Source organism: Tetrao urogallus (assembly GCF_951394365.1).
Source record: "Tetrao urogallus genome assembly, chromosome: 1".
In the NCBI taxonomy this organism is placed as follows: domain Eukaryota; kingdom Metazoa; phylum Chordata; class Aves; order Galliformes; family Phasianidae; genus Tetrao; species Tetrao urogallus.
This window is the reverse complement of record NC_136813.1, coordinates 92,555,858-92,579,750: the sequence shown is the minus strand read 5'-3', so window position 1 is coordinate 92,579,750 and position 23,893 is coordinate 92,555,858. Positions and strand designations below refer to the sequence as shown.

Genomic DNA, 23,893 nt, shown 5'->3' with positions numbered 1-23,893 from the left:
TTACTTCCTGACAGTACTGCAGAATCCCTTCTTTAGTGCCGATACAGGTCTTGGTTCCAGAGGGGTCAGATTCCCATTTTCCATTCTGAACATTCATGTGCATATTGAGTTTGCCACAGAACATGGCAATTTGAGGCTCTGCCAACAATCCAGCATTTCCATCAGCAGGCACCTGAAAGGAGAAGAAAAAATAAGTTTTACTCTCACTTTTGACATTTCAGTCCTTCTAAAGCTATAACAACATAAGCAAGCCTGAATCAAAGCCTAAGCTCACCCATCCATGGCCACAAAGACAGAAACTGAACAGAGCAAATTTGAGAACTTTAAATAACATCTCCACTGCAATTCAGACACGCAATAATTTAACACAAGGTCTAAAGCTGTAAATAATTTTTTCAGGACCCTCGACTACCTCATCAATGTCAGCTAAACAAAGAACAACGTTCAGAGCTGATTACAGAAACTTAACATTCAAAACGTACTTAGTATACTGGTGCTGGGAGGTGTGGAAAAGTCTCCAACAATTACCAGAAGAACAACACAACCTTTTTCAAAAGCATCTCTAGCTCATTTACATGTTGAACACCGAGGATGCATCATGTCATGCCTTATCAACTTCCTGAGTTAGAAGTGGCAGCTTACACTTAAGCTTTGTTCTGACTGAGCCTTAAAATGCACTGGATGAAGCGCTATCAAACAGGAATGGTAAGAGTCTAGCTCAATAAAATTACAGAATGTCATCTACCAAACCAAATATTAAAATACACAATATGAGATGCTCTAAGTCAGCACTATTCCTTGCCACGACAGTGCCCAGCCCAACCCAACATCACCTGGCAGCCTCCCTCCTTACATGGGGCTCTGAGCCTCAATGATTTCTGGACTGAATGCAATCCTTCTCACTCACAAACCTCTGCATTGGTTTACATACAGCACAAGGAGCAGAAGAAAAAACAAGCAACATCCGTGGAATCCAATCTACATTATTCCTTCCCAAAACTTGGAAAGGTAAAAAAAAAAAAAAAAAAAAAAACACACTTGTATTCAATTAAACATTTTAAAGATTCTATTCCACTGTTACTTGTACCTACCCATTTTGATCACTGATAAAAATCATCCCAAAATTCCCAAAATATGGATCAGGGAAAACAGGAAACAATTTCAAATGTCCTGTTTTCAAAAAGCCATAGGACTCTCTTTATCCCCAAGGTGCACCCTACCTGCCCTCTAATTCATCTTAATCTCCACCACTGCTGAAATCAATCTCAAGATACTGCCTGGGTAACAAAGCCTTTTAAAAGTAGATAAATCAGCAGCTGAAATGAAAAAATCAGCAGGCCTACCACAACAGTGAAGCTGAGTGAAAACTCCTGGGAAGGTTACACATGTCCAAAACCAGCTGAAGAATCTGCTCCCAGCCAGGAACAGGGACAGGCCACGCTGCACTGACTGTGAACTGGATTAGAAGAGGCTGAAAAAAAATCAGCAGGCATCACCCAGGAGGTGAACTCCTCACTGCCGCTCCTGTGGCACAGCAACGTCTCATGCAGCACAGATTCATTTTTACCATTTCTTAGTCATTTCTGTGGAGCTTTTCATACCATATAAACAACCTTAGAATCCTTCCATCTCACAGTCCAGTGAAATTGCTGTTTATTACTATCATTACACACAAATATACACCATGAAAGGATTTTCCCATCGTTCTCATTCATTAAAGAGAAAAGACCTGAATATCTGCGTAATTCCAGCTATCGAGCTAACCCTCCTCCTTTTGATCTACCCCTATGAAATAAATGAGACACCATCTTCCTGTCCAAACAGAAGTGGAAAACTGTTTGCAAAATCTTGTGTGAGATGTGAACGTTGCCAAAATAAAATGACAGCTGCCAACAGGACTAGAGAAGCCGCATTAGCATTGTTAAATGCTTATTTGATACTTGAAATAAAACTAAGGGAAGTCACTCCTTGCACGGTTAGGCCAAACAGACTGTCACTGTAACACCCAGAGCATCCCCTGGCTTATTGCTTTTGTGCCTTCCCTTTCTACCAGCACTACGCTCAACTCTGAAAGCAACAAATCCTTTGGGAAATTAAATGAAACTGAAGTACTAGAAAATCATAGATTAGCTCAGGTTGGAAAAGACTTAAAGATCATCAAGACCAACCACGATCTAACCATGCTACCCTAACTCTAACAGCCCTCCGCTAAATCATGTCCCTGAGCACCACATCCAAATGGTTTTTAAACACACTCAGGGATGGTGACTCAACCAGCACCCCGGGGAGCCTATTCCACAGTGTGCCTCTGCTTAAGAAGGGGACAGGTAAGGCTGCATTGCCAACACTTCCACTTTGTTCAGTTCTCACCATTTGTTGCTATGAGGTTGAGGTCCCAGGCCCAAGCTAACCCTGTAGACCTGCTGCAACCAGATGCATGAAGGGCATCCCAGCCATCTCCATGCACAATCTGTGGACTCTACCATCTTAAAACCCCACAGAAAGAAGCCTGGTCTTCTCCCAGCTCCCTCCTCCTTTTCTGGGCCAGCTGTCTCCCAGGTTACCAGATTACGCCCTGGAGGATCACAGGCACCAAACAGCCTGCAGCATGTAGGAGGGAAGGCAGCACTGAGGAATGGGCATGGCCTCTTCCTCCTGTACAGCAAAGGCTGGTAGATTAGCTGATAACATTCTGAAAGACCTCATCAATAATGCATATCAGATGATCTTCTTTCCACCAGATCTGCCCTTAGGAGTTGTCTACCTGGTAACATATATTGCAGGAAGTACATCTGAGAAACTCAAAACACACACACACACACACACACACACACACACACACACACACACACACACGTCTCCTCTTCAGGTTACATTTGTTATAAGAGAAGACAACAGGGATTCATAGCCATTCACTTCCCAGAAGTGAGCCTGTCACGTTCAAGATATGGTAGAGTATGACACTTATGCTTAAATGCTTATTTTTTTACATTTAATTTTTAGCCAGAAGATTTCTCAAGGGAAAAATTAAAATCATTAAGAATTCATGAAAAACTGAAGAAACTGAAAGACTCCTTTACAAGAGGTATTACAAATCCAGTATCTTTAATTTCTTTGCTCTTCATTTAAACAAACCAAAAAAGAATGAATTTCATATGCTTAAAGTGATGAAACATTCTGCGGCCAGAAACACTGAGTCAACATCTAACTACTCTTAGTATTAGATTATCAGTGCAAGTTAAAATGCCACAATTAAAACAAGCATTTCAGCTTTTAGTTTTTGAAAAGGAGAGAACATTTAGTTTCCTGCCTTCTTTAAGGTGCTAACATGTTATTGTAATTTAACTTAAAAACTGAAACAGGAACTGCTCTATTGGCAATGATTTCCCTTCCCTACCTCAGCTTTTCTTCTACCAAGGAAACCACTTTTACTTAATTGAACAGTCAACCATCCCTTGCCCTCCACTGAGTAAATTAGAGAATTTTCCACAAACGGACAAGTTATCCAGCTTGCCTTGATAAGTAGAAATATTACATTACTATTTAAGCAACTTCAGAGCACCTCAAAAGTGGTATATCACTTGCATAAAATCCTCCCAAGTATTTTTTTTCTTCACAAATGCAGCATAGCTCAACCAGAACTTCAAATGAAACAGAACCAAGTCATTCACTATATGGTATGTGGTCTCTACTCGCAAACACTTTCAATTTTCTCCATCAACTAACCCAACAGGTACCTCTATTAGAAGAATAAAGTATGAGTAGCAGACTTAAGATAGCATACTGTGTGACCTTGCCAAGAAAAAAAAAAAGTTACAAATTTATGGAGAAGTTTCTGGTTTGTTTGATTTTTTTTCCTTCACCTTCTCCAACTAAAGTTGGGGGAAAAAAATGTGGCAGTTTGCTGGGAGTGCTATCAATTTAACTAAAAGGACAGCCTATGACTGTCTACTTAAAACCTCATTCCCTTCAGAAGAGACAAGACTTCTCCTAGCTTAATCCAATTACTCAAACAAGCCACAAGCACATTTAGCTTGCTTTATTTTGAGCTGACAGGGCCATCGTAATTAACTGCTCAGCACAGCACTTCATCTTATTGATTAAGACAGCTAAAAGTTACTAATCATAAAGAAATACAGGAGCAATTAACAGACACTGTAAACAGAACTAAAGCATTTAGATCATGATCATGAATAATGCAAATCTCAGCTTCTGAAATTGAACTCCTTTAGATGCCCTTAAGCAAGGATGGCGGGTTAATGGATTTGTCTGTCACATCCCTGCCTTGGAGATCAGAGCTTTCAAGCAAACAACTAGAATGGATATATCACCTTTTAGAACATTTTACTTGAGGAAAACAAAACAACAATGCAACGTCAAACTATTTAATACCTGAAGGTAAGCGAATACTGCCACAGTGCAAACCAGGTATTTCAGCTATGAATCTCTCAACTTTTCTAACAAGGAACAATTTCATACTCTGTATTTTCAGCACGCTACCGATGAAACCTGCAGTTCCATTGCACAAGTTTTAACTGGCAGATTCATTTTTTGAGACAGACTTCATGCTATTTCTGCCTATGAAATACATTTCTAACCCAAGATTTTTGCTATCTGATATTTCATTTATAAAGAAAATAAGAAGTTGGTCTGCTGTTGCACTTTCTTTTATTGAAAACCAGCAGCTTCTTGCTTTTCAAGAAATTACCTGCTGTGAAGTCTACAGAAACAGGGATGTTGATGGTGTCTTTCATGCACAGGTGGTGGCCAACACAATAGCCAATCTGAAGAACACTCCTTTACGTGAAGGCAAAAGCTAACTGCATTAGCAGATCTGACCTTGGCCTCATGAAACCTAGAGAGCTTCTTCTGGGCCTGTAGCTGAAACCTGAACAAGAAGGTCATTAACAGCATAAAGATTTCCCTTCACCCATTTTGCAAGCATCTTTCAGCCCTGTTACTCCTATTCTTCCAAAAGCTAATTTGTCTCCCTACCTGCTGTAGGGAACCTGCTTTGGCAGGGGGGTTGGACTCGATGATCTCTGGAGGTCCCTTTCAACCCCTACAATTCTGTGATTATGTCACAAACTGTTCAACTGTGATCCCAGAAATAATACAAAGTGTGGCTACAGCATTAAGCTACGCATTGCATTACACATTGTTTTTTCTCTCTGCAAACCTACTGACTGTAACAAAACCCACAGGCAAAAGGCTGAAACCCATAAAGCTAAAAATCAACTGTGTACTTGGTCCACAATAACCACGTGGACCAATAACCATATGCTAAATAACAGATACTCAAGAATATTTGATGCCACATGTTTCAGTTCCTTCCCATTTCTTATGCAGCCCTAAGAGGCAGGCCTGTACACCAGGCAGCCTTCTTTTGTTTTCCCAGAGCAAAAGTGAAAAACAATAACATGTCTGCAAGAAGCAGGAAGGTTGGATGGGGGCCTGGGCAGCCTGAGCTGGTGGGGGCAGCCCTGCTCAGGACAAGGGTTGAGGCAGTGTGGGCTTCGAGGCCCCTTCCAGTCCAAACCCATTCTGTAATTCAATAAGGATTGTTGCTATTTAACTTTAAGTCTGATGAGATGAGAAGAGCCTTGAAGCTCCTAAGGCAGCTTCACATTGGACTGGCAGCTGTGGAGCCTCTGACACTCACTGCCTGTGCCTCCTCTCTCACCAGGAGTCTTTTCCAGCTAAACTACAATGAGTTGTGATGTTTTAAAAAGCTTCAACATGACAAATAAACTCAAGCTGATAAGGCCTTAGGCCAGTTTCTGACCTCATATTATATTGAATTTCTGCTAATATGCTCAGTATAGCATCTACCAGTAGGAAAAAGGTACATAAAGCACTAAGTATGAGATATTCTAACAAAATTACTCCATATATTGCTGCCACGGAGTAAACTAGAGCAATCTATGCCCATGACATGGGGGCAGTAGGCCCCCGGGCCCCCCCAGTCCCACAAACTGGGAAGGAAAAGGGAAAAAGGATAGGGAGATTGGAGCTGGGCTCAAGGAAGGAAAAAACACCAGTGGCAACGATCTATGGAGGAAAACTTATTTTACTAATTATGATATTGGACTAATAAATCAAATAAAATAGGAGAGAGCATTCAGTCAAACCTGAAAAGCCTGGTACGGCTAGGAAAGCACCCTCCAGTACCCTCTGCAAGGCAGTAAGAGACCGCTCAACCCGGGAGGGTCAGATCCCATGAGTTCTGCGATGTACAGGGACAGGTACCCGAAATTGGAGCTTTAATACTTTAACTCCCAGTGCTCTTCATGATGTTGTGATGTGGAATACCGAAAAGCAAAAACACGAAACCATGATACTTGCAAACATTCAGATGTGTTCACTTCTACTAAATTCACCTACACATCCTGCGGGTTTGTACAGACTTTCCAGCTTCAGTTCTTATGGCAGGCCTGCTGCAGATTTCTGCCTCCTAAGTTAGCTGCACTGAACACCAAACACTGTCTAACACAGCTGACAACACTTACTGCACATCTAGGCTATATGCTGCCATTTGGACACTAAGCCTTTCCCAAAACCCCAACTAAATTTTCCATTAGGACTGTGCTACAAAAACTCTATAGGGAATTAAAGGTGTGCTAAAAACTTCTGATGGGTCTGTCCTGAAAATCTCCAGCTAAGAGACTGAGTCACATTTTGTATCACATCGAGAGAATGAAACAGCTCTCTTCACACTATCTCTCTTCCTATCAAGTTTGTCTTAAAGGCCTCAAACATCACAGCACTTTGAGGAAAAAATAGCTCTGTTCCTGCCTCCTGCCCTCAGGGACTGGATTGTGATGATGCTTCACAATCACAGTGAGGCTAAAAATAAAAGATTACTAATTTAGTGAGTCTCTAGTCTGCAGAAGTTGCTGATAACATACAAGCTTAGGAACCATTCTCAGATACATCCAACATCAGTGCTATCACAAGGAGGACTGAACAACCCTATCTGAACATAAAATGTGGCACTTCTTCCAAAAGCATTGGACACTCGAACAAAATCAACTTAAAGAAATAGGCAAGAGAGTGAAATGAGAGAAAAAGCTCAATGTAGTGAAAGTGATTCGCCTCATATGGAATGTCACAACATTTAAAACACTTGAATTAATGAGTCACTGGTCACGTCAGTGGTATATTATCCAGCTAAAATACACAAATTTTATGCATCACTCAAGTTTTCTTCATAGCCAGTGGTTTAATTGACTTACATTCATTGCCTGCCAAGAAAAATTATCTGCGCTACAACACGATCAAATAATCTAGAGCATTGATCTACCCAGACAAGCAGCTTCTATACAGTTACACTGAATAACATAAAGCTATGGTCCAACCATTTACAATAATATCTGGGGTGGAAATCTCTCCTTGACTAATCCAAAAGCTGCAGGGCAAATTAGTCTCCCAAAAAATAACCCATGCAACACAGATTACACTAACACCAACTATTTGCATTATTAGTATTCTGCAAAAGTGGAAACTGTGGGTATATTTATGAAGCTGTGATCATATATTATTGTCTCCTTTATGCACAACCTCAAAGTAGCAGCACATGCTTTTTTGCTGCAAATTATTAAATGACAGATCAATTAACACGCTGTCCCCAGTGAACTATAACAGCCATGATCTTTTTTTTTTTTTTTTGCAGTATAGACACAGTATTCAAAGACCAAATAAAACACTACTACTACTCTCATCACTTTAATAAATAAGGCATCTCCATCAGAATTGAATTTCCAAAATGGAAAACACAGGTATTTGCAAAGTGGCAATTTAATGATCCTGAAAACAATTACCTAAATAGACCTTATTTAAAACTGTGTAAATATTTATCTAACACCACAAGCTGTTAAAGCATCAAACTGATCTTTCTGATATAGAAAATTACTACCTTTGTTACAGATCTATTAACAAATTGCAAAATTGTAATAAGAGTTGGAAGTGCTGATAGTATATTATGTGTGCAGTGAGCAGTGCTGACAGCAGGCTCTCCCTTGAAGAGTTTCAGCATTTCAGCAGTGTTTCAGCTGCAATACTCAGTTCTTCCAGAATTGTCTGCACCTTATTGCACACTTCCCTGCTGTGTTTCCTTTTTGAGGAATTAAATATTCAAGTGCTTAAAATATCTGACAGTAAAGAAATTAAAACTACTAGAACATTATACTTGAAAAGTATCTTGCCTGCTCACAGAAAAAAAAAAGAAAGAAAAAAACCACCTCAATACAAAATGCTTCTTTAGGTGAGAACATTAAAAAAAAAAAAAAAAAAAAATCACATGAAAAATGCTAAAGAGTGGCATCAGGAAAAGATTCCATAAGAGAAAGCTCAACAGGTATATAGCTGCTTATTCTATGCACAGCGCTTTGGATAATCAAAGGAGACATAATCCAGCTTCTTTCCAATTATCTTTTGCCAAATAATTAATATTTACAAGCTTAATCAAAGTATGACAAAACAAGGTAAGTCGCCTGAATGAAGCAATTTAATTACTAAAGCCTGTCTTCAAAACCAAGCACTTTGAGGTTTGTTTTGAGAGGGAAAGCAGTCATTTCCAAACATATATGATGCCAGAACATTTGCTTTTAATAAAAGACATCATGCAAGAGTTAAAAGACCTGGGTAACAACTTCCTCCCCATATGAAGATGGGGTACAGATAGCCCTCTTTGCTCCCCCTTTTCTGGACCAAATTTAACAAATGTGGCAGAGGAGAGGTGCAGATGCTTCAGGGTATTGGGCATGCTAGTTGCAGTTTGCACGATTTCCAAGATGCTCAAAAAGGCTTTTTGTAGCTGAGAACAGAGGACTGAAAGAAGTTTAACTCATTACAAAAGAAATAAAATTAAAAAAAAAAAAAAAAAGACAAAAAACACAAACAATAAACCTTAAAGGTCCTTAAAAGAAGTAATTTTAGGATTTCTTTTTCACTCTGTATCTGAACAGCAAAAGCTTTTCCAATTAAGCACTATTATTTAAGAGGAAGTATAGCCCTCTCATTCATTCAGCGTCACTGCTTTCTGCAACTATGAAAGTAATTAATGTATTTGCTAACAGCTCTCCATAATCCCAGTTTCAACAACAGCACTGTCTTTGTTCACAACTAAGGTTATGCTCAAAAAATACAGACTGCAAGGTTTTACCTTGAGAGGTTTTCCATCAATAGACTGAAATTACAATACTTCAATAGAGACAGAACCCTGCTATTCATTTATAATTAAGAAGGACTACAATAGAACATGAAAATAAGCATCAGACCTTGTGTGTACTATTTATTAGACTCTAAAACATCAAAAAGCATTCCTGAGTTCTTTAAAAGGGCTTCTCTGATACAGGCTGCAATCATTCATTCTGCAAATACTAACTCAAAGCCACTACCATAAGCCTTTAAAGCATATTTAGTTTATACTAGTTTGTTCCAATTGCAATTATTTTTCACAGTGAGGACACAGTAACAACCTCCATATCTACAGCTTATTCAAGAACAACAAATAACCTTCTCATTAGAGAAGGTGCTTAGAATAAGGTCTCCCTGCTTCCTACTTCTAACGCTAATAGCAGTTCCAGCCCTTCAATCGAGAAGTCAACCATTGCAGTTCTGTATTCTGTATTGTAGTTGAGTACCTGTTGAAGATAAAAACCTAAAAGGAATCTAAATACTGTGAAGAACAAGCACATTCAAGTCACATCACCCTTGGAAACGATGCCTGCACTTCCTCCAAGAACTTGGACCACATTCAGGAAATGAAAAGTTCACAGCACCAACTCGCATGCAAGGCAATGTGCTTCCTCTACGACTATTAAAAAACTAAAATAAATCCTATCTTTGAAGCGTGTGCTCATCATTATTATGAAAAAAAATAAAGACAAAAATGAAGTGTGCAATAAGACTCTCTACCTTCCTTTACATGTTTAGCAGGCAAAACAGGAGGTAGCCTTGTTGATGTGCTATGGCTGCACACATTCAAAGCTCTGCATCCCACAAGTGACGATGGCTGCTGAACCTCAGAAATCCACAGTTCTAACACAGGCTCTTGTCATCCAACAGGAATTAATCACTTCCTGTCCACTGGTAAACTACCAACTTTTCTCAAGCTCACAGCACATGGACTACCAGACTTATTATTTAAGCTTTCATGATAGTGATGTTCCTCCTAGACTTTTATGCAACCATGTGGAACATAAACACTTAAAAAGCTATTTCAATAGCCAGATTTCTCAGATGCGTAATGGAAATAACTTCTAGAAGAAAGGAAAGGATATCAAGCCAAAAATAAATAAAGAATCCAAATTTAAAAAGGAGGAAATACCAAACTATTGTTTCCCCATAGCTTAAAGGCGTCGCTTTGCCTTTAAAAGCAAGGAAAATTTTCCATCTGTCAAATTTTCTTTAGAGACAGTATCACAAGAGAAAGAGATTGTCAACATCAGCATGAATAATTTAGGAACAGTTTTCATTGTATAATGTTAATATAGAAACAGTAATTACTGTTGTCAGACTACAAAAATAGAATCATAGAATGGTTTGGGTTGAAGAGGATGTCAAAGATCATGTTAGTTCCAATCCCCCTGCTACAAGCAAGGACGCATCTCTTTAGAGCAGGTTGCTCACAGCCCCATCCAGACTGGTCTTGAGTGCTCCCACGGAGAGGGCATCCACAACCTCTCTGGGCAACCTGTTCCAGTGTCTCACCACCTTCAAAGCAAAGAATTTCTTCCTATGGCCTAGTTTAAATCTGCCCTTTTCCAGTTTAAAATCATTTCTACTCATCCTGTCACTACCTGCCCTTTAAAAAGTCTCTCCCCAGCTTTCCTGTAGGCCCCCTTCAGCTACTGGAAGGCTGCTATAAGGTCTCTTAGGAGCCTTCCCTTACCCAGGCTGAAGAGCCCCAGCTCTCAGCCTGTCCTCAGAGAGAGGTGTTCCAGCCCTCTGATCACCTTCGTGACCCTCCCCTGGATCTGCTCCAACAGCTCCATGTCCTTCTTGTTTTGGGAGTCCCAGAACCGGATGCAGTGTTCCAGGTGGGGTCTTACAAGAGCAGAGAAGAGAGGCAGAATCACCTCCTTTGACCTGCTGGTCACACTTCTCTTGATGTAACCCAGAATATGGTTGGTCTTCTGGGCTGCAAGTGCATGCTGCTGGCTCATATTCAATCTTTCATCAACTGACACTCCCAAATCCTTCTCCTCAGAGCTGCTCTCAAGATATTCTCCACCCAACCTCTATCTGTGCTTGAGATTGCCCCAACCCAAGTGCAGGACCTTGCACATGGCCTTGTTAAACTTCACAAGGTTGGTGCAGGCTCACCTCTCAAGTCTGTCCAGGTCACTCTGGATGACATTTCAACTACACCACTCAGCTAGGTATCTTTTGCAAACTTGCTAATAGTGCACTTGGTCCCACTTTTCATGTTGCCTACAAGGATTTTAAATAACACTGGCCCCAGCACCAACCCCTGAAGTTCATCAGTCATTAATGGTCTCCACTTGGACACTGAGCAATTGACCACAACAGACTGAGTGCAACTATCCAGACAATTCCTTATGCAGTGAGTGGTCCATTCACCAAATCCATTTTTCTCCAATTTGGCAACCAGGATGTCATGCAGGAGGACAGTGTCAAACACTTTGCAGAAGTCCAGGTAGTTGACATCAGTTGCTCTTCCGTTATTTACTGACACTGTAATTCCATCATAAAAGATCACCAAGTTTGCCAGGTATGACTTGCTCTTGGTGTAGCCATGTTGGTTACTACCAATTACCTCATCTTTATTTTCCATGTTAGTTTGTAGGGCATTCAGAAGGATCTGTCAGAGGTGAGACTGACTGGCCTGTAATTTCATGGATCTTTTTTTCCCTTCTTGAAAATGGGGGTTATGTTTCCCCTTTTCCAATCAGTGGGAAGTTAATAGGTCAAAAAACCACTCTACTGACTGCTCAGCAGAACTGCACACACAACTGTTCCCTCCTGGAAGACAAATGTTTCCAGCCATGAGGAAACAAAAGGGCTGCCTCTCAGCTGCAGACTCCCAGCTGCTTTACAAAAAACTCACCAGCTTTTCAGAAGTTCAATGCACTAGGAACTTGGTTGAGAAAGAGACTTTACCAAAAAGCTCCTAGCAAACCAGAGCTTTTATTTGCCGTAACTATATCCTATTTAAGCCAAGTGTAAACACCTCTGTACTGCTCTTCTACTTCACAAATAGCCCAAAAAAACACTGTAACAGCACTTTGCCCACTCCTCTGCAGCAGTTTCAGAGCAGCCCGCTCCACAAATACACGCAAAACAAGACTGTTCCTAAGGCCACAGAGGATGTTTTCCTCAGAGCTGTCTTCTGGCAACTGACTGCCCTCCTCACCTTTACCCTTCACAGGTTCCTGAGGCATACATTATGTTTACTCCAGATCAGGTTTAAACCCTCCTCAGGTAGGAAAAAAAAAAATTTGCATATGCAAGTTGAAGCATATATCTACGAATTGAAGGATTTCTTCAGAGTAGTTGAAAGCAATAGAAAGTATGAAGGAGAATGAGTGCAGCAAGGACTCAGTTCACACCCCTCTGCAGAAAAATACTCATGAGAGAAAGGCTTACAAATTAAGCTTTAGCTACAAAAAAAAAAAAAAAAAAAAAAAAAAAAAAAAAATCAACATCCCTGAGCATAGACAAGGAAAAGAAGGGAATCAGGAATTCCCAGCAAGTCACACAAGTTAGATTAAGTTAGATTTTTGTGCCAGTTCTATGAATGTATTAAAAAGAAAAGATATACTTAGCATAGATTTGTCAACAAGTACAATGTCAATGAGTCTCCCAGCATCCCTACAGAAATGCCTATCTCCTCAAAAAAATTACCACGAAACATGCTTCACTCATCTCCGTGCAACTTAGGTCACAGCTGAACTGACACTTTATCACTCTCTACAACTCCCTCAAAGGAGGGTGTAGCAAAGTGGGTGTCAGCCTCCTCTCCCAGATAACAGTGATGGGACAAGAAGGAATGTCCTCAAGATGTGCCAGGGAAGGTTCAGATTGGGTATTAGGAAAAATTTCTTCTTAGAAGGAATAATGATGCACTGGAACAGACTGTCCAGGGAGGTGATAGAGTCTCTGCCCCTGGAAGTGTTGAAGAACACTGAGGATGTGGCACTGAGGGACATGGTTAGTGAGCATGGTGGGGATAGGCTGATCTTTTCCAACCCTAATGATTCTGTGATTCCAGGACCATGCAAGCAACACAATGCACAGGACAGCAGGCCAGGCCTTGTCCTCCAGCCCTCACCTCATGCACGTGGGACCCAGTGAGAAAAGCCACATGGTCCTCCATGTGTTCTACTGCATAGGGAAAAAGAAAAAAGAAAAAAAAAGACATGCAATCCAACAGATGCACAAGTTTGAGGAAAGACACATTTACTTATCCTAATCAACTGAGTTGGTTGATTATGAGTGGTCACATACAAGAGTCGATGGTTGGACAAGATGACTTTATTGGTCTTTCCAACCATAACGATTCTGTGATTCTATGAACAAACATATAACAAATGTTAATTCTTTTGGCATACCTACATTTGCAGAAATGCTGTGACATTGAATTTAAACTGATCACCAGAAAGCCTGTCCAGTTTAAACTACAAAGTGAAAGCAAGCATAGAAGAGCCCTAAGATCTAGTGTTCATCTATATTAAAGCCCTTTTTTTCCCCTCACAAAACGGTACCTTAAATTAGTCTAAATTACATAATAAAACTATTTTTGTGCACGTGTGCACGGGATGCATGTAAAAAGGAAAATACTATGCAGAACCACTCTATCATTGAATGAATTTAAATTGCACCTGTCAGATCAAAAAGTGTATGAGGAACTATTCTGGTTTGGCAAATTTGATAAACAAGCTAACATTTGTGCAATGTCAGTTCCTCAAATGAGCTATATAGCTCAAATGTCAGTGCTCAGTAACTTATTGACTTATTTTTAATAGAATGTCTTCCATTTTCGAGAATTCATTTGAAGTAGCTGTTGACTTAAAAACACAGTTTCACATCTCATCCATCACATTTGCAGCACTTTGAGTAAGCATCTCACGCTAGAACAATTCTTCTCTATGGAATCTTCACTTTTTTTTTTTTCTTTTTTTTTTTTTTTTTTTTCCCCCAATACTGTTGTTTTTTTTTTTTTTTTTCCCAACTCATGCTGCTAAAACTTGGGCTGCAAAAGGACAGATTATAAGAGGATGCTAATCTGAAGGATAATTACATTTTACCTCAAATCCATAAAATGAATTAATACTCAACAGCTCACAGAATTAAAGGGAAAGGAAAGGAAGAGCAGGGAAACAAATTACCCAAGTTGCACTTCCAATTATGACTCTCCTATGGCTGACATATTACACAAATTCCGTATTTTTTGCAACATGTTAGTTAAAATGAGCTGAAGTATAGAAAGCACAAGAACTTTCTTGAAACAAACTTCCTTGAAAAAGTGATGCCACATTTTACAGACTTGGAAGAAACTGCAGGCTTACAGAGTTTCCCTAGCGTAGGAAGAAGCACTGAATTAGTAAACTAATTGCTCTAGATCTACAGATAACTGCAGTGGAATAAACAGCTCACTTTGCAAACTCCTCCAGGAAGTAAGAGAAGCACAGCCCACCTACTCAGCAGACTTTTCTCCTGTTGCAGTCTGACTATTCAGCAATTCCCAATAACCAAAAGAGCTGGCGTTCTGTTTGTGACCCAGGACCTACTCTATGCATCAACTGTACAACAAATAAGGTGATAGCTTATTTTCATTACTCTTTTACATAGTTGGTTAGCTAACCTCAACACACTTACACTGCTGAAGTAACTGCTCCACGGACCACACTGCAAACAGCATTCTTCAAAATACCCAGAATGATAACCCCCTTTGCTGCCATTTGGATGAACTGCAAGCACCTGAACACAGCCACGTGAGAAGCCAGATGTAACTGGCCAATTTAAACGCACAGCATTTGTCAGCTGTTTTGCACTGCTACAGCATTCCACAAATACGCCAGATGTCCCCCTCGCCTTCACCTGCCGCAGGACTACTACAGCCTGAGACACTAATTCCTCTCTGCAAGTTGTCCTACGAGTTGGCTTACTAAAATTATCACTGATTTCCTAACTTCGTTCTACAAACAACAGGAAGATGAATAAAGATATTTCTGGCATTTGCTGGCTTTAACCGCCAGCTTCTGGCAAGGTGAGGAGTCAATGACTGTTTCAACGAAGAGCACTTCCATAAGATCCTTCCCAAGATACTATGCTACCCAGGATGCCAGCATGTCTCTAATTAGAGAGGTCTTTTTTTAGCTCTCAAGAGCACCAACATAAACAAGCCAGAAGGAACTAATCCGTCAACACTAGGATTAAACAACATAGTGAATTACCTGGACTACTTTCAAGACACGTATGGAAGCCTAACACTAGCTGCCATGAGATTGAGTTGCATGCTGAGACAGACCTTCAGTTCTCACTCCATAAAAATGGAATGAAATTCTGCTTCTCCATAACATCAGTACTGTGACAAGAAGGAAACTAGTAAAGCATTACTTGGCATCTGTCATGGTTTTATGATTTTTGGTCATCAGTATTCCACACCATAACATCATGTAATGCACTGGGGGTGGGGTTTGATATCTGCCGAATGTTCGTCCGACGGAGAAGAACTACATTTCCCCAGGAGGCTTTGCGGTCAGCAAGGGGATATAACTCCATGCAAGGTCACCTGATCCTTCTTCTTCGCCTGCTCTTCGCTGCCTGCGCTTCGCCATCTGCACTTTGCCATCTGTACTTCAGTCACTCAACTGGACTGCACTTCTCACCCCAGCATTGTGGTGAGGTCTATACAATTCAAACAGACTCTCTCTCTCTCTCTCTCATTGTATTTTACTAATACTATATTTAGTAAAATCATTTGTTCCACCTCAGATTAGTGCTGTTGTTTTCAAGTATTTTGGGGTCCCCTGCTTCCCCTTTCCCAGAGGCGCGGATCCGCAGATCCCTCCGCCCTGCTGGTCACGGAACTGGGCCGGACCAGCCCATAAACCGTTGACAGGCATCTCATGCCAAAAAAGATCCTGTTCCATATTAAAGGGTACTTCACCATTATCTATTACTCTTAAAAATCCCTAGCCCTACTGTCCCACTAGACACAAGATTTATTCTCTACAGCTGCTCTTGTTGAGCAGCTGCTTTCAGTACAGGTTTCCCTAACAGCAATTATCAGTATAGTGGTATTTTTTTTGTAATAATTATGCTGCATTTTAAAAAGAAAACTTGGCCTTCAACCATCACTATGCCCAATTCTCCTGCACTTGCAGATGAAACCATTTCTCTTCTACTCTCCATTATGGCTCTAGTTGACAGAAACTGCGTATTTAATTTCAACTAGCACAACAAAGAGAAGTCCAGCATTATTGTATACATAAAATATTCATGAAAAATATGAAAGTAATAAGGAAACAGACTTTGAGTTGCTTAAGAGAGAAAAACAAAGGTTTTTAAGATTTTGAGAAAGAAGACAAAATCAAAATATCTGCCATCATCTCAAGAATGCACATTTCAGGTTTCTACAATTTGCACGTTTTTACATGAAATGCTACTATACTGTATGTGCCATAGGCATGGATTTCACATCATTCTGTTCCAACTCAGAAGTACCTATTACTTCCAACAACTAGCAAGCAAAAATAGGAGGAAAGGAAGTGAACCAGCAAATGAAGATAGAGAGAAAAGAACTTAGTTTAGTAGGCTAGGCTATGTGCTGCACAATGAATCACATCACAAATTCTCCCTTCAGCACAGGGATTACTCAACATCTGCACGGTCATGATAGACTTACAAGGGCAAATCACATAAACCAGGAGTCTTAACCTTATTGGAAATAATAAAATGAAGGAACTACTGTACCAGCCAATTGGTCTACAGCTTAACCTGATAAACTAAGCAAACCCACCCTCAACTGAAGTTCTATCAGGCCAGAATCAAATTAGCCTCTGTTGACACAACAATCACAGAGAAAGCTAATTAAGATAAAATCTCTGACTTCATAAACTTCATGATAAAATTCAAAAAGATAAACAAAACAAAAAATAATATATGGGAAGCAGTAAGGAACAAAAGAAAAAAAATCCAAGCCTGACAGCCATACTTTAAGACAAATGCTACGGAAGTGTTTAATTTTTTCTGACTTGTGCACTTCAGTTTTCTAGCTTTCTTATGATATAGTCCAAAAACATTTTGCATCTAAAAGCACGTATATACATACGTGCATCAAAGACACAGGATTTACTTAAATTCTTCCATACCTTGTCTTCACAAAAATCCTTACTGTTTTTTTTATTGTGGCTCCAAACACTGAAAAACACAGCACAAGACACTGTCGGTTTTCCCTTTCCAATTTATATCACACATGAGCACTGTGGGTTCTGGATTTCCAACTTTACCAAGCTCTACTGAGCACCGTGACCTACATACATCTGTGCTGCTCAGGCTTAGGGAGGGACTAAATCTTACAGTCTGAGGGCTTTCTTCCAGAGCACTGTTCTTATCGCTTCTGAATGAAAGAGAGTAGTAGGGATTGTCTAGAAGCTTAGTTAACGCGAAACTACTCTGAAGTGAGAAAAACGTAAGGAAAAAAAGAAAACCAAACATGAAAAAACAGCTCTTACTTTTACACAAAACAAACACATAGGTACAGTCATCAGGAGTTTGCACTACGATGTTCAACTCACACAAGGATACAGAAAACGACTGATTGAAGAGGTGAACTAGATGGCAAAATTCAGGGTTATTTTTATTTTTGTTGTTGATGCTGAGGCGGGCTGTTTGCTTTATTTTTTTTTCCCCTCTCTTTTTAAATAAAGAACTTCAGAAGCTCTGCTGGGTCTAATCACTAACAGCAGCTGTGCTCAGTCCTGACAAGTAGGAAAAGAAGATACTCATGCGCAATTAATTTGAAGGATCTTGACAAGTATTGCATCCAAAAGAAATAGCCTTAAATACCGTTTCAAATTCACACTAATTGAATTTAACAGACTTATGAAAGATGAAATTTCAGAGCACTTTTAGATCCTCAAAAAATGCAGATACATGAAAAAAATTATTCATTGTTAACTACTGTCATCAGATAAGAAAGAACTGATCCAAATAGGAAGACTTAATAAAGATGAAGTACTGTTTCTTAACCAATAAGTGGACTAAAACCACAGATCATTAAGCAGAAAAAAACCAAAGCATTAGTCTTCTCCTAAGGGGAAAAAACCTCCAGTTTTTTAAATCATTTTGGAACCACATACTGCAAGATGAAAATCTAACATTTGTCAATACCTCCATTATATGACTGTCACTTTGAACATAAATCCTTCAAACAGTGGCTTGTTTGTGGGGATTTTTGTTTGCGTTTTAATTGAATAATCTGGAAGATTAATAAAACGTTGTGTTTTAGAACACATCAGCTGCAGCATCCTGATAATTGCTGCCATAAATGAAGAAGCAATACGATGCTTTCCCACTCCTCACTTGTTGCCTTACTAAGACGTAACAAGGAGTAGTCACAATGAGAAGGATGTCATGCATTCTGCAGCCACACAGAGGAAGAAAAATCTGTGCTTGATTACCATGCCTGGAGCACCAGAATACAAAGTCCTACTGAACAGTAATGGTGCCTTATAAGGAGACTACAAGAAATTTTATTTTCCACTTAGTAATTGATTAACAAGCATGATGGCTGTCACTTCTTATTACAAGACTAGGTCATAACATGCAAGAAAGCAGAAACAACATTTATTTCACTTGATACAACACCCGAAGACTCTAAGCAGTGATACTGACCCCTCACCAGGAATTTCAGAGTACTAGAGGTGGAACACAAACTATCCATGACCTGAATTCTACTCAGCAGCAACACGCAAGTGATTTATGTCCTCAAATTTTCCTCATAGATGATGTTAAAAATCACTTGTAACCTACACTGACAGAACTGTTGCCCCAACCTGCAGCACTGCCTCCTCTTTGTGTTTTTCACCTTCGAAGACCACACTCTCTGAAAGCTGCACACGTTTGTTTTCACACACTCAACCCAACGTGTTATCTTGTATAACTGAGTCACTTCACTGGTTATGCTGAAAGGTTGACAGAAATAGTACCACTAAAAAAATACAGCACAATCCTGGAGTCTTTCCTGGCTGACATGAAGTATTGCCTTGAAACTCTGCTCTTATTCCATATACGGGCTAAAAAACTCTACAGCAACCTGTAGCTGTCTTCCTATTTTCCTCCTTCAAAGGCTCACTTCACATTTTCCTTCTTATTTTCAGCTCTGCTCAATTGCTGAAAGCAGCAGCTTAGAATACCAGTTGCAATAATTTAGGCAGATTTCCTTGGAAATGCCATGAGACAAGCAAGAAAAGAATAAAAAGAAAACCTGAAAGTATGTCACAGAGCCATAATGTCCAATGTCTCCCATTTCACGTCAGCTTTGGGACTGTCTCAACTACTGCCTTCTTAAACACGGTCACCAAGAATTACCTGGTGTTTTCAACATGAGCTAGCTGAAAAGATCAGCGACTTGAACAGTTTCATACAAGACGGACAGAGAGCTGTTGGAGACGGTCCAGAGGAGGGCCACAAAGACGATCAGAAGCCTGGAGCACCTTTCCCACGAAGATAGACTGAAGGAGCTGGGCTTGATTAGCCTGGAGAAAAGAAGGCTGGGGGTTGACCTCATTGCAGCCTTTCAGTACCTAAAGGAAGCCTACAAACAAGAGGGGAATCGGGGTAGATAACAGCAGGACAAGAGGAAATGGTTTTAAGTTGAAGGAGGGAAGATTTAGGTTGGATGTCAGGGAGAAGTTCTTTACTATGTGAGGTGCTGGAACAAGCTGTCCAGAGAGGCTGTGGAGGTGTTCAAGGCCAGGTTGGATGGGGCCCTGGGCAGCCTGGTCTAATACTAAAAGGGGAGGTTGGTGGCCCTGCCTGTAGCAGGGAGGTTGGAGACCCATGATCCTTGAGGTCCCTTCCAACTCAGGCCCTTCTCTGATTCTGTGTGTTTGGGATCATTCTGCTTCCAGCTGGTAACCTACCAGAAGCTCACAGCAAGAGAAGATGAGAAGCTTTCCTACAGCTGTCCCACATTCCTTCTAATTCTCTCCCATAGATTCAGGAGGGCAGGCAAGGCTTCACTGAGACATCAGGAGGGTTCATCTTAAGCAGCACCGAAGCAGCATAGTGGTTGGCTAAAGAAGCCCTGGCAACACTCATAAGAAGGCACAGCAGCTCTCCTGCTTGCACTCAACCTAAGCTTAAGCAAGCTAAATGTATTAATGCACCTTTATTGATGGTATAGCTTTAAATTAGCAAGTCTTTCACAATCACGTTACTTTGAATATGAAATAGGAGGTCCTTAAACTTGCTCATTCCAACCAATGATCTGGTTGGTACATTATTTTATTCTGTTGAGGCAGTGGTGTTACCCTTTTTCCTGGCTGACCCCAGAAAGCAAGTATATACTGTGTGGTTCCTTCCTCTGCCAACAAAACAGCAAGCAAGTTGTCCACACCAACTTTTTCTTTAAAAAAAAAAACAAAAAAACCAAAAAAACCTTCCCTGTTACAATTATATTGAGAGATGAAATAGTTTCAAGGAAACCAAACATATATTCAGAACTGCACATACTTAGTTTCAGATAATACTCTTGTTACATACAGGCAAAAAATAAGTATCAAATCTAAACAAAGTAACCTTAAGAGAAGAGACAGTGTGACAACAGTTAAGGACTACTAATATTAGGACAGGGAACTGCTTGAAAGAGTCCAGCACAGAGCCCCACAGACGATTAAGGGAGTGGAGCATCTCCCTTATGAGGAAAGGCTGAGGGAGCTGGAGGAGAAGTGACCTCATTAATGTTTATAAATATCTAAAGGGTGTGTGTCAGGAGGATGGAGCCAGGCTCTTCTCAGTGACATCCAATGATAGGATAAGGGACAATAGGTGCAAGCTGGAATAGGTTCCACATATATATGAGAAATGACTTCAGTAAGGATAACAGAGCACTGGAACAGGCTTGCTCAAAGAGGTTGTGGGGTCTCCTCCTTTAGAGACATCAAAAGCCATCAAAAGTTTCTGTGTGACCTGATCTGGGTGTTCCTGCTCCAGCAGGGGGATTGGGCTAGATGATCTTTCAAGGTCCCTTCCAATCCTTGACCTTCAGTGAATATTTCAGAAAAGTCCTATTAAGTATTGGTAAATTTTCTTCCCCTCACCATCTTAACACTTTAAGAAAACACCTGCTACTCTATTGATTTCCACTTGCAAACTACTATGATAACTTATCTAAACCAATTTCTCACTTTCTAATCAGAAAAGCTAAGTGTGAGTTACTGTATTCACCAGGTTATGTCCTTACACATTGATTCTGAATTGCATTTCATATGCATCCCTTTCATCTTCTTGGCAAACTTCAGAATACATTCACCCATAGAGTCTACAACATACCTTTCTTCCTATACTATGGAGAAGAATAAATTAAATGTAGGTTTGTTTTAAATGTCAAGCTTTTGGAAAAAAAAGAAGGGTAGAAGGGCATTTTGCACCATTTCACTGACGTTCAGAAAGTTACAGGATAGTCATGTCACAAGATCTTTTTGGCCTGCTTGAAAAACCTTTTTTCCTCACACATATATTACATTCTAGCTCAGACAGCTTTCTTATTGCTAAGATACAAGTCGCCCAACACACCTACCCACTCTTGATTCAAAACTATCTTCTTATTAAAGTCTGTCAAAGGCAATTAGCCTGAATAAACAGACACCACAGATCCACTTCAACAATCATACAGAGTATGTGTATGATTGTACAGATAGCAACAATGGAAGCACTATAAACTGCTTGATTTCCTGCACTAGGGTTTGCAGCACAAAGTAACAAGCCACAGGAATAGCAATCTGGAGAGGTTCTTGGAGGCAGCTGTGAAGAGGGGCTTGGGGGGGATCCCACAAATCCACTGTGTGCCCACTAAAGCTGCTTGGCTACCCTTGCAGCTGCACTGGGCCCAGCTTATCCTGTCAGATCTAGTTTACAAAGGAGAGAGACTGTTGGGATATTGTACTCTTTCCTAGACTAAACAGGAAAACAAGAGAAACTGATGGGTTTGCAATGCTTTTTTTTTTTTTTTTCCTCCTTAGATTATTGCTGCTGAGTGGTTCTGTTTGTTTTTACATCCCACTGCTGGTTTTTGAACAGAAGACATTAGGTAAAGCACTTCCTTCTCCTTATTATCTACAGAGACAAGGATATAGCTTTTACATACTTGTTAAACATCATCAGCTGTAATTCACATTCTGATCCTGAAGTCAGAACTTAGTTAACAAATATGGAACAGTAGCAGCAAGTTCACTGAAACACCATCCCTGTTTGAACAGTTTACATTACAGTTGCTCCTCTGTGCACTTTACCTTTCAGACAAACTGCAATTTGAGATCACTGTCCTAAAGTCAGGTTACACAGAAGAATGCCAGCTGTATGCTGATACATACAGTACGTATCTCAGTATGTTAAAAACAAAAAGAACAGGCCAGAAGCAACCCATTGCTGCATTGGTTCTCCGGAGGCATCTTGCAGTACTTACAGTCCAATTCTCCAATATAACACTTGAAATTTCACGAAAATGGACATTGAAAATATAGTACAAATGCAAATGAGACAAATAACTTTTATAGGCATTCTTCTTCTATCGAATGAGCTGCAGGCTCCATTTCAAGATGCTGCCTATGTGTCAAGGAAGAGGCGTGCAACCTTCTATGAACGTACATGTAAGTGCAGTGTGTATTTTGTCTAAAATGCTTTAAGCTCAGAGAGGATAGATTTAGGTTGGATATAAGGAAAAAATCTTTTAAAGTGAGGGTGGTGAAGCACTGGAACAGAACAGAGATGTCATTTACGCTGGAGACTTTGAAGGCAAGGCTGGATCACGGCCTGGGCAACCTGATCTAGCTGTGATGTCCCTGTTCACTGCAGAGGAGTTGGACTAGATGGCCTTCACAGGTCCCCTTTCCATCTCTAAGGATTCTATGATTCTATGATAACACTTATCTGTACAAATGTAGACTGGAAGACAACATTAACATCAATTAATTTTTTTTAAAGGACATGTAGAAATAGTAGATAAAAATTCTCAGACTTCAAACAATGCATGGCAGCAATTTTTCATTTCTTTGCTTTCTGTATTAATGTGACAAGCTTATTAAAAATAATCACCACCTTAAACCCGCTGTGATTTGCGCAATGTCGGCATCACCTCACTCAAATGACACCACTGAAGACAGAAAGCTTAACTAGAGAGTTTGAAAATCTTACAAAACTATTTCCATAAACCCAGACTTGGAGATATGAAATTTGTTTTTACTATACAGCAAACGACTATAAAATCACACGCCTCAAATCAGTTGTTTACCAAATGGCTTCTTCAGACCACTGCCAAAGAACTTGTTCTCTTGTTCTGTATTCTACTCAAACAATCTACAGCAGTGAAGCATTCATCACCCCAGCTCCCGTTCAGCCTTCTGGGACTCCTAGGTCTCTGGCACAGTATAAATAAAACAAGTATTTACTCTCAGAACAGACCACCATTAGACATCTGACTTTTTAACTCTGAACTTGCACATACTAATTGTTTACTATATTATCATATTAAAAAAAAATGCACATGGGTAAATGAAACATGAGAAATCTTTCCACTCTCTTCACTAAGGAAAGTTTATAATGGATCAAAAATGGAGCCATTCTACATAATGGACCGTTTCTTCTCTTACCTTCAACAGAAAGGGAACAACTGTAACAAAAATACTGTTTACAACAATAG

At 40.0% G+C, this 23,893-nt stretch overlaps 1 protein-coding gene across 5 annotated transcripts in view; it reads right to left on the bottom strand.

The window, feature by feature from the left end:
- Positions 1-23,893, bottom strand: part of APP (amyloid beta precursor protein) — a gene marked incomplete at both ends in the record, with an annotated part of 202,543 nt that overhangs the window by 159,536 nt on the left and 19,114 nt on the right. For 4 of the 5 annotated variants that reach the window (XM_079537866.1, XM_079537867.1, XM_079537868.1 and 1 more), the window contains one exon: positions 5-172. The exons of the other annotated variant lie outside the window; for it this stretch is intronic. In XM_079537866.1, coding sequence (XP_079393992.1) covers positions 5-172 — 168 coding nt within the window. The remainder of the gene's footprint in view (positions 1-4; positions 173-23,893) is intronic. 5 annotated transcript variants of the gene reach the window in all.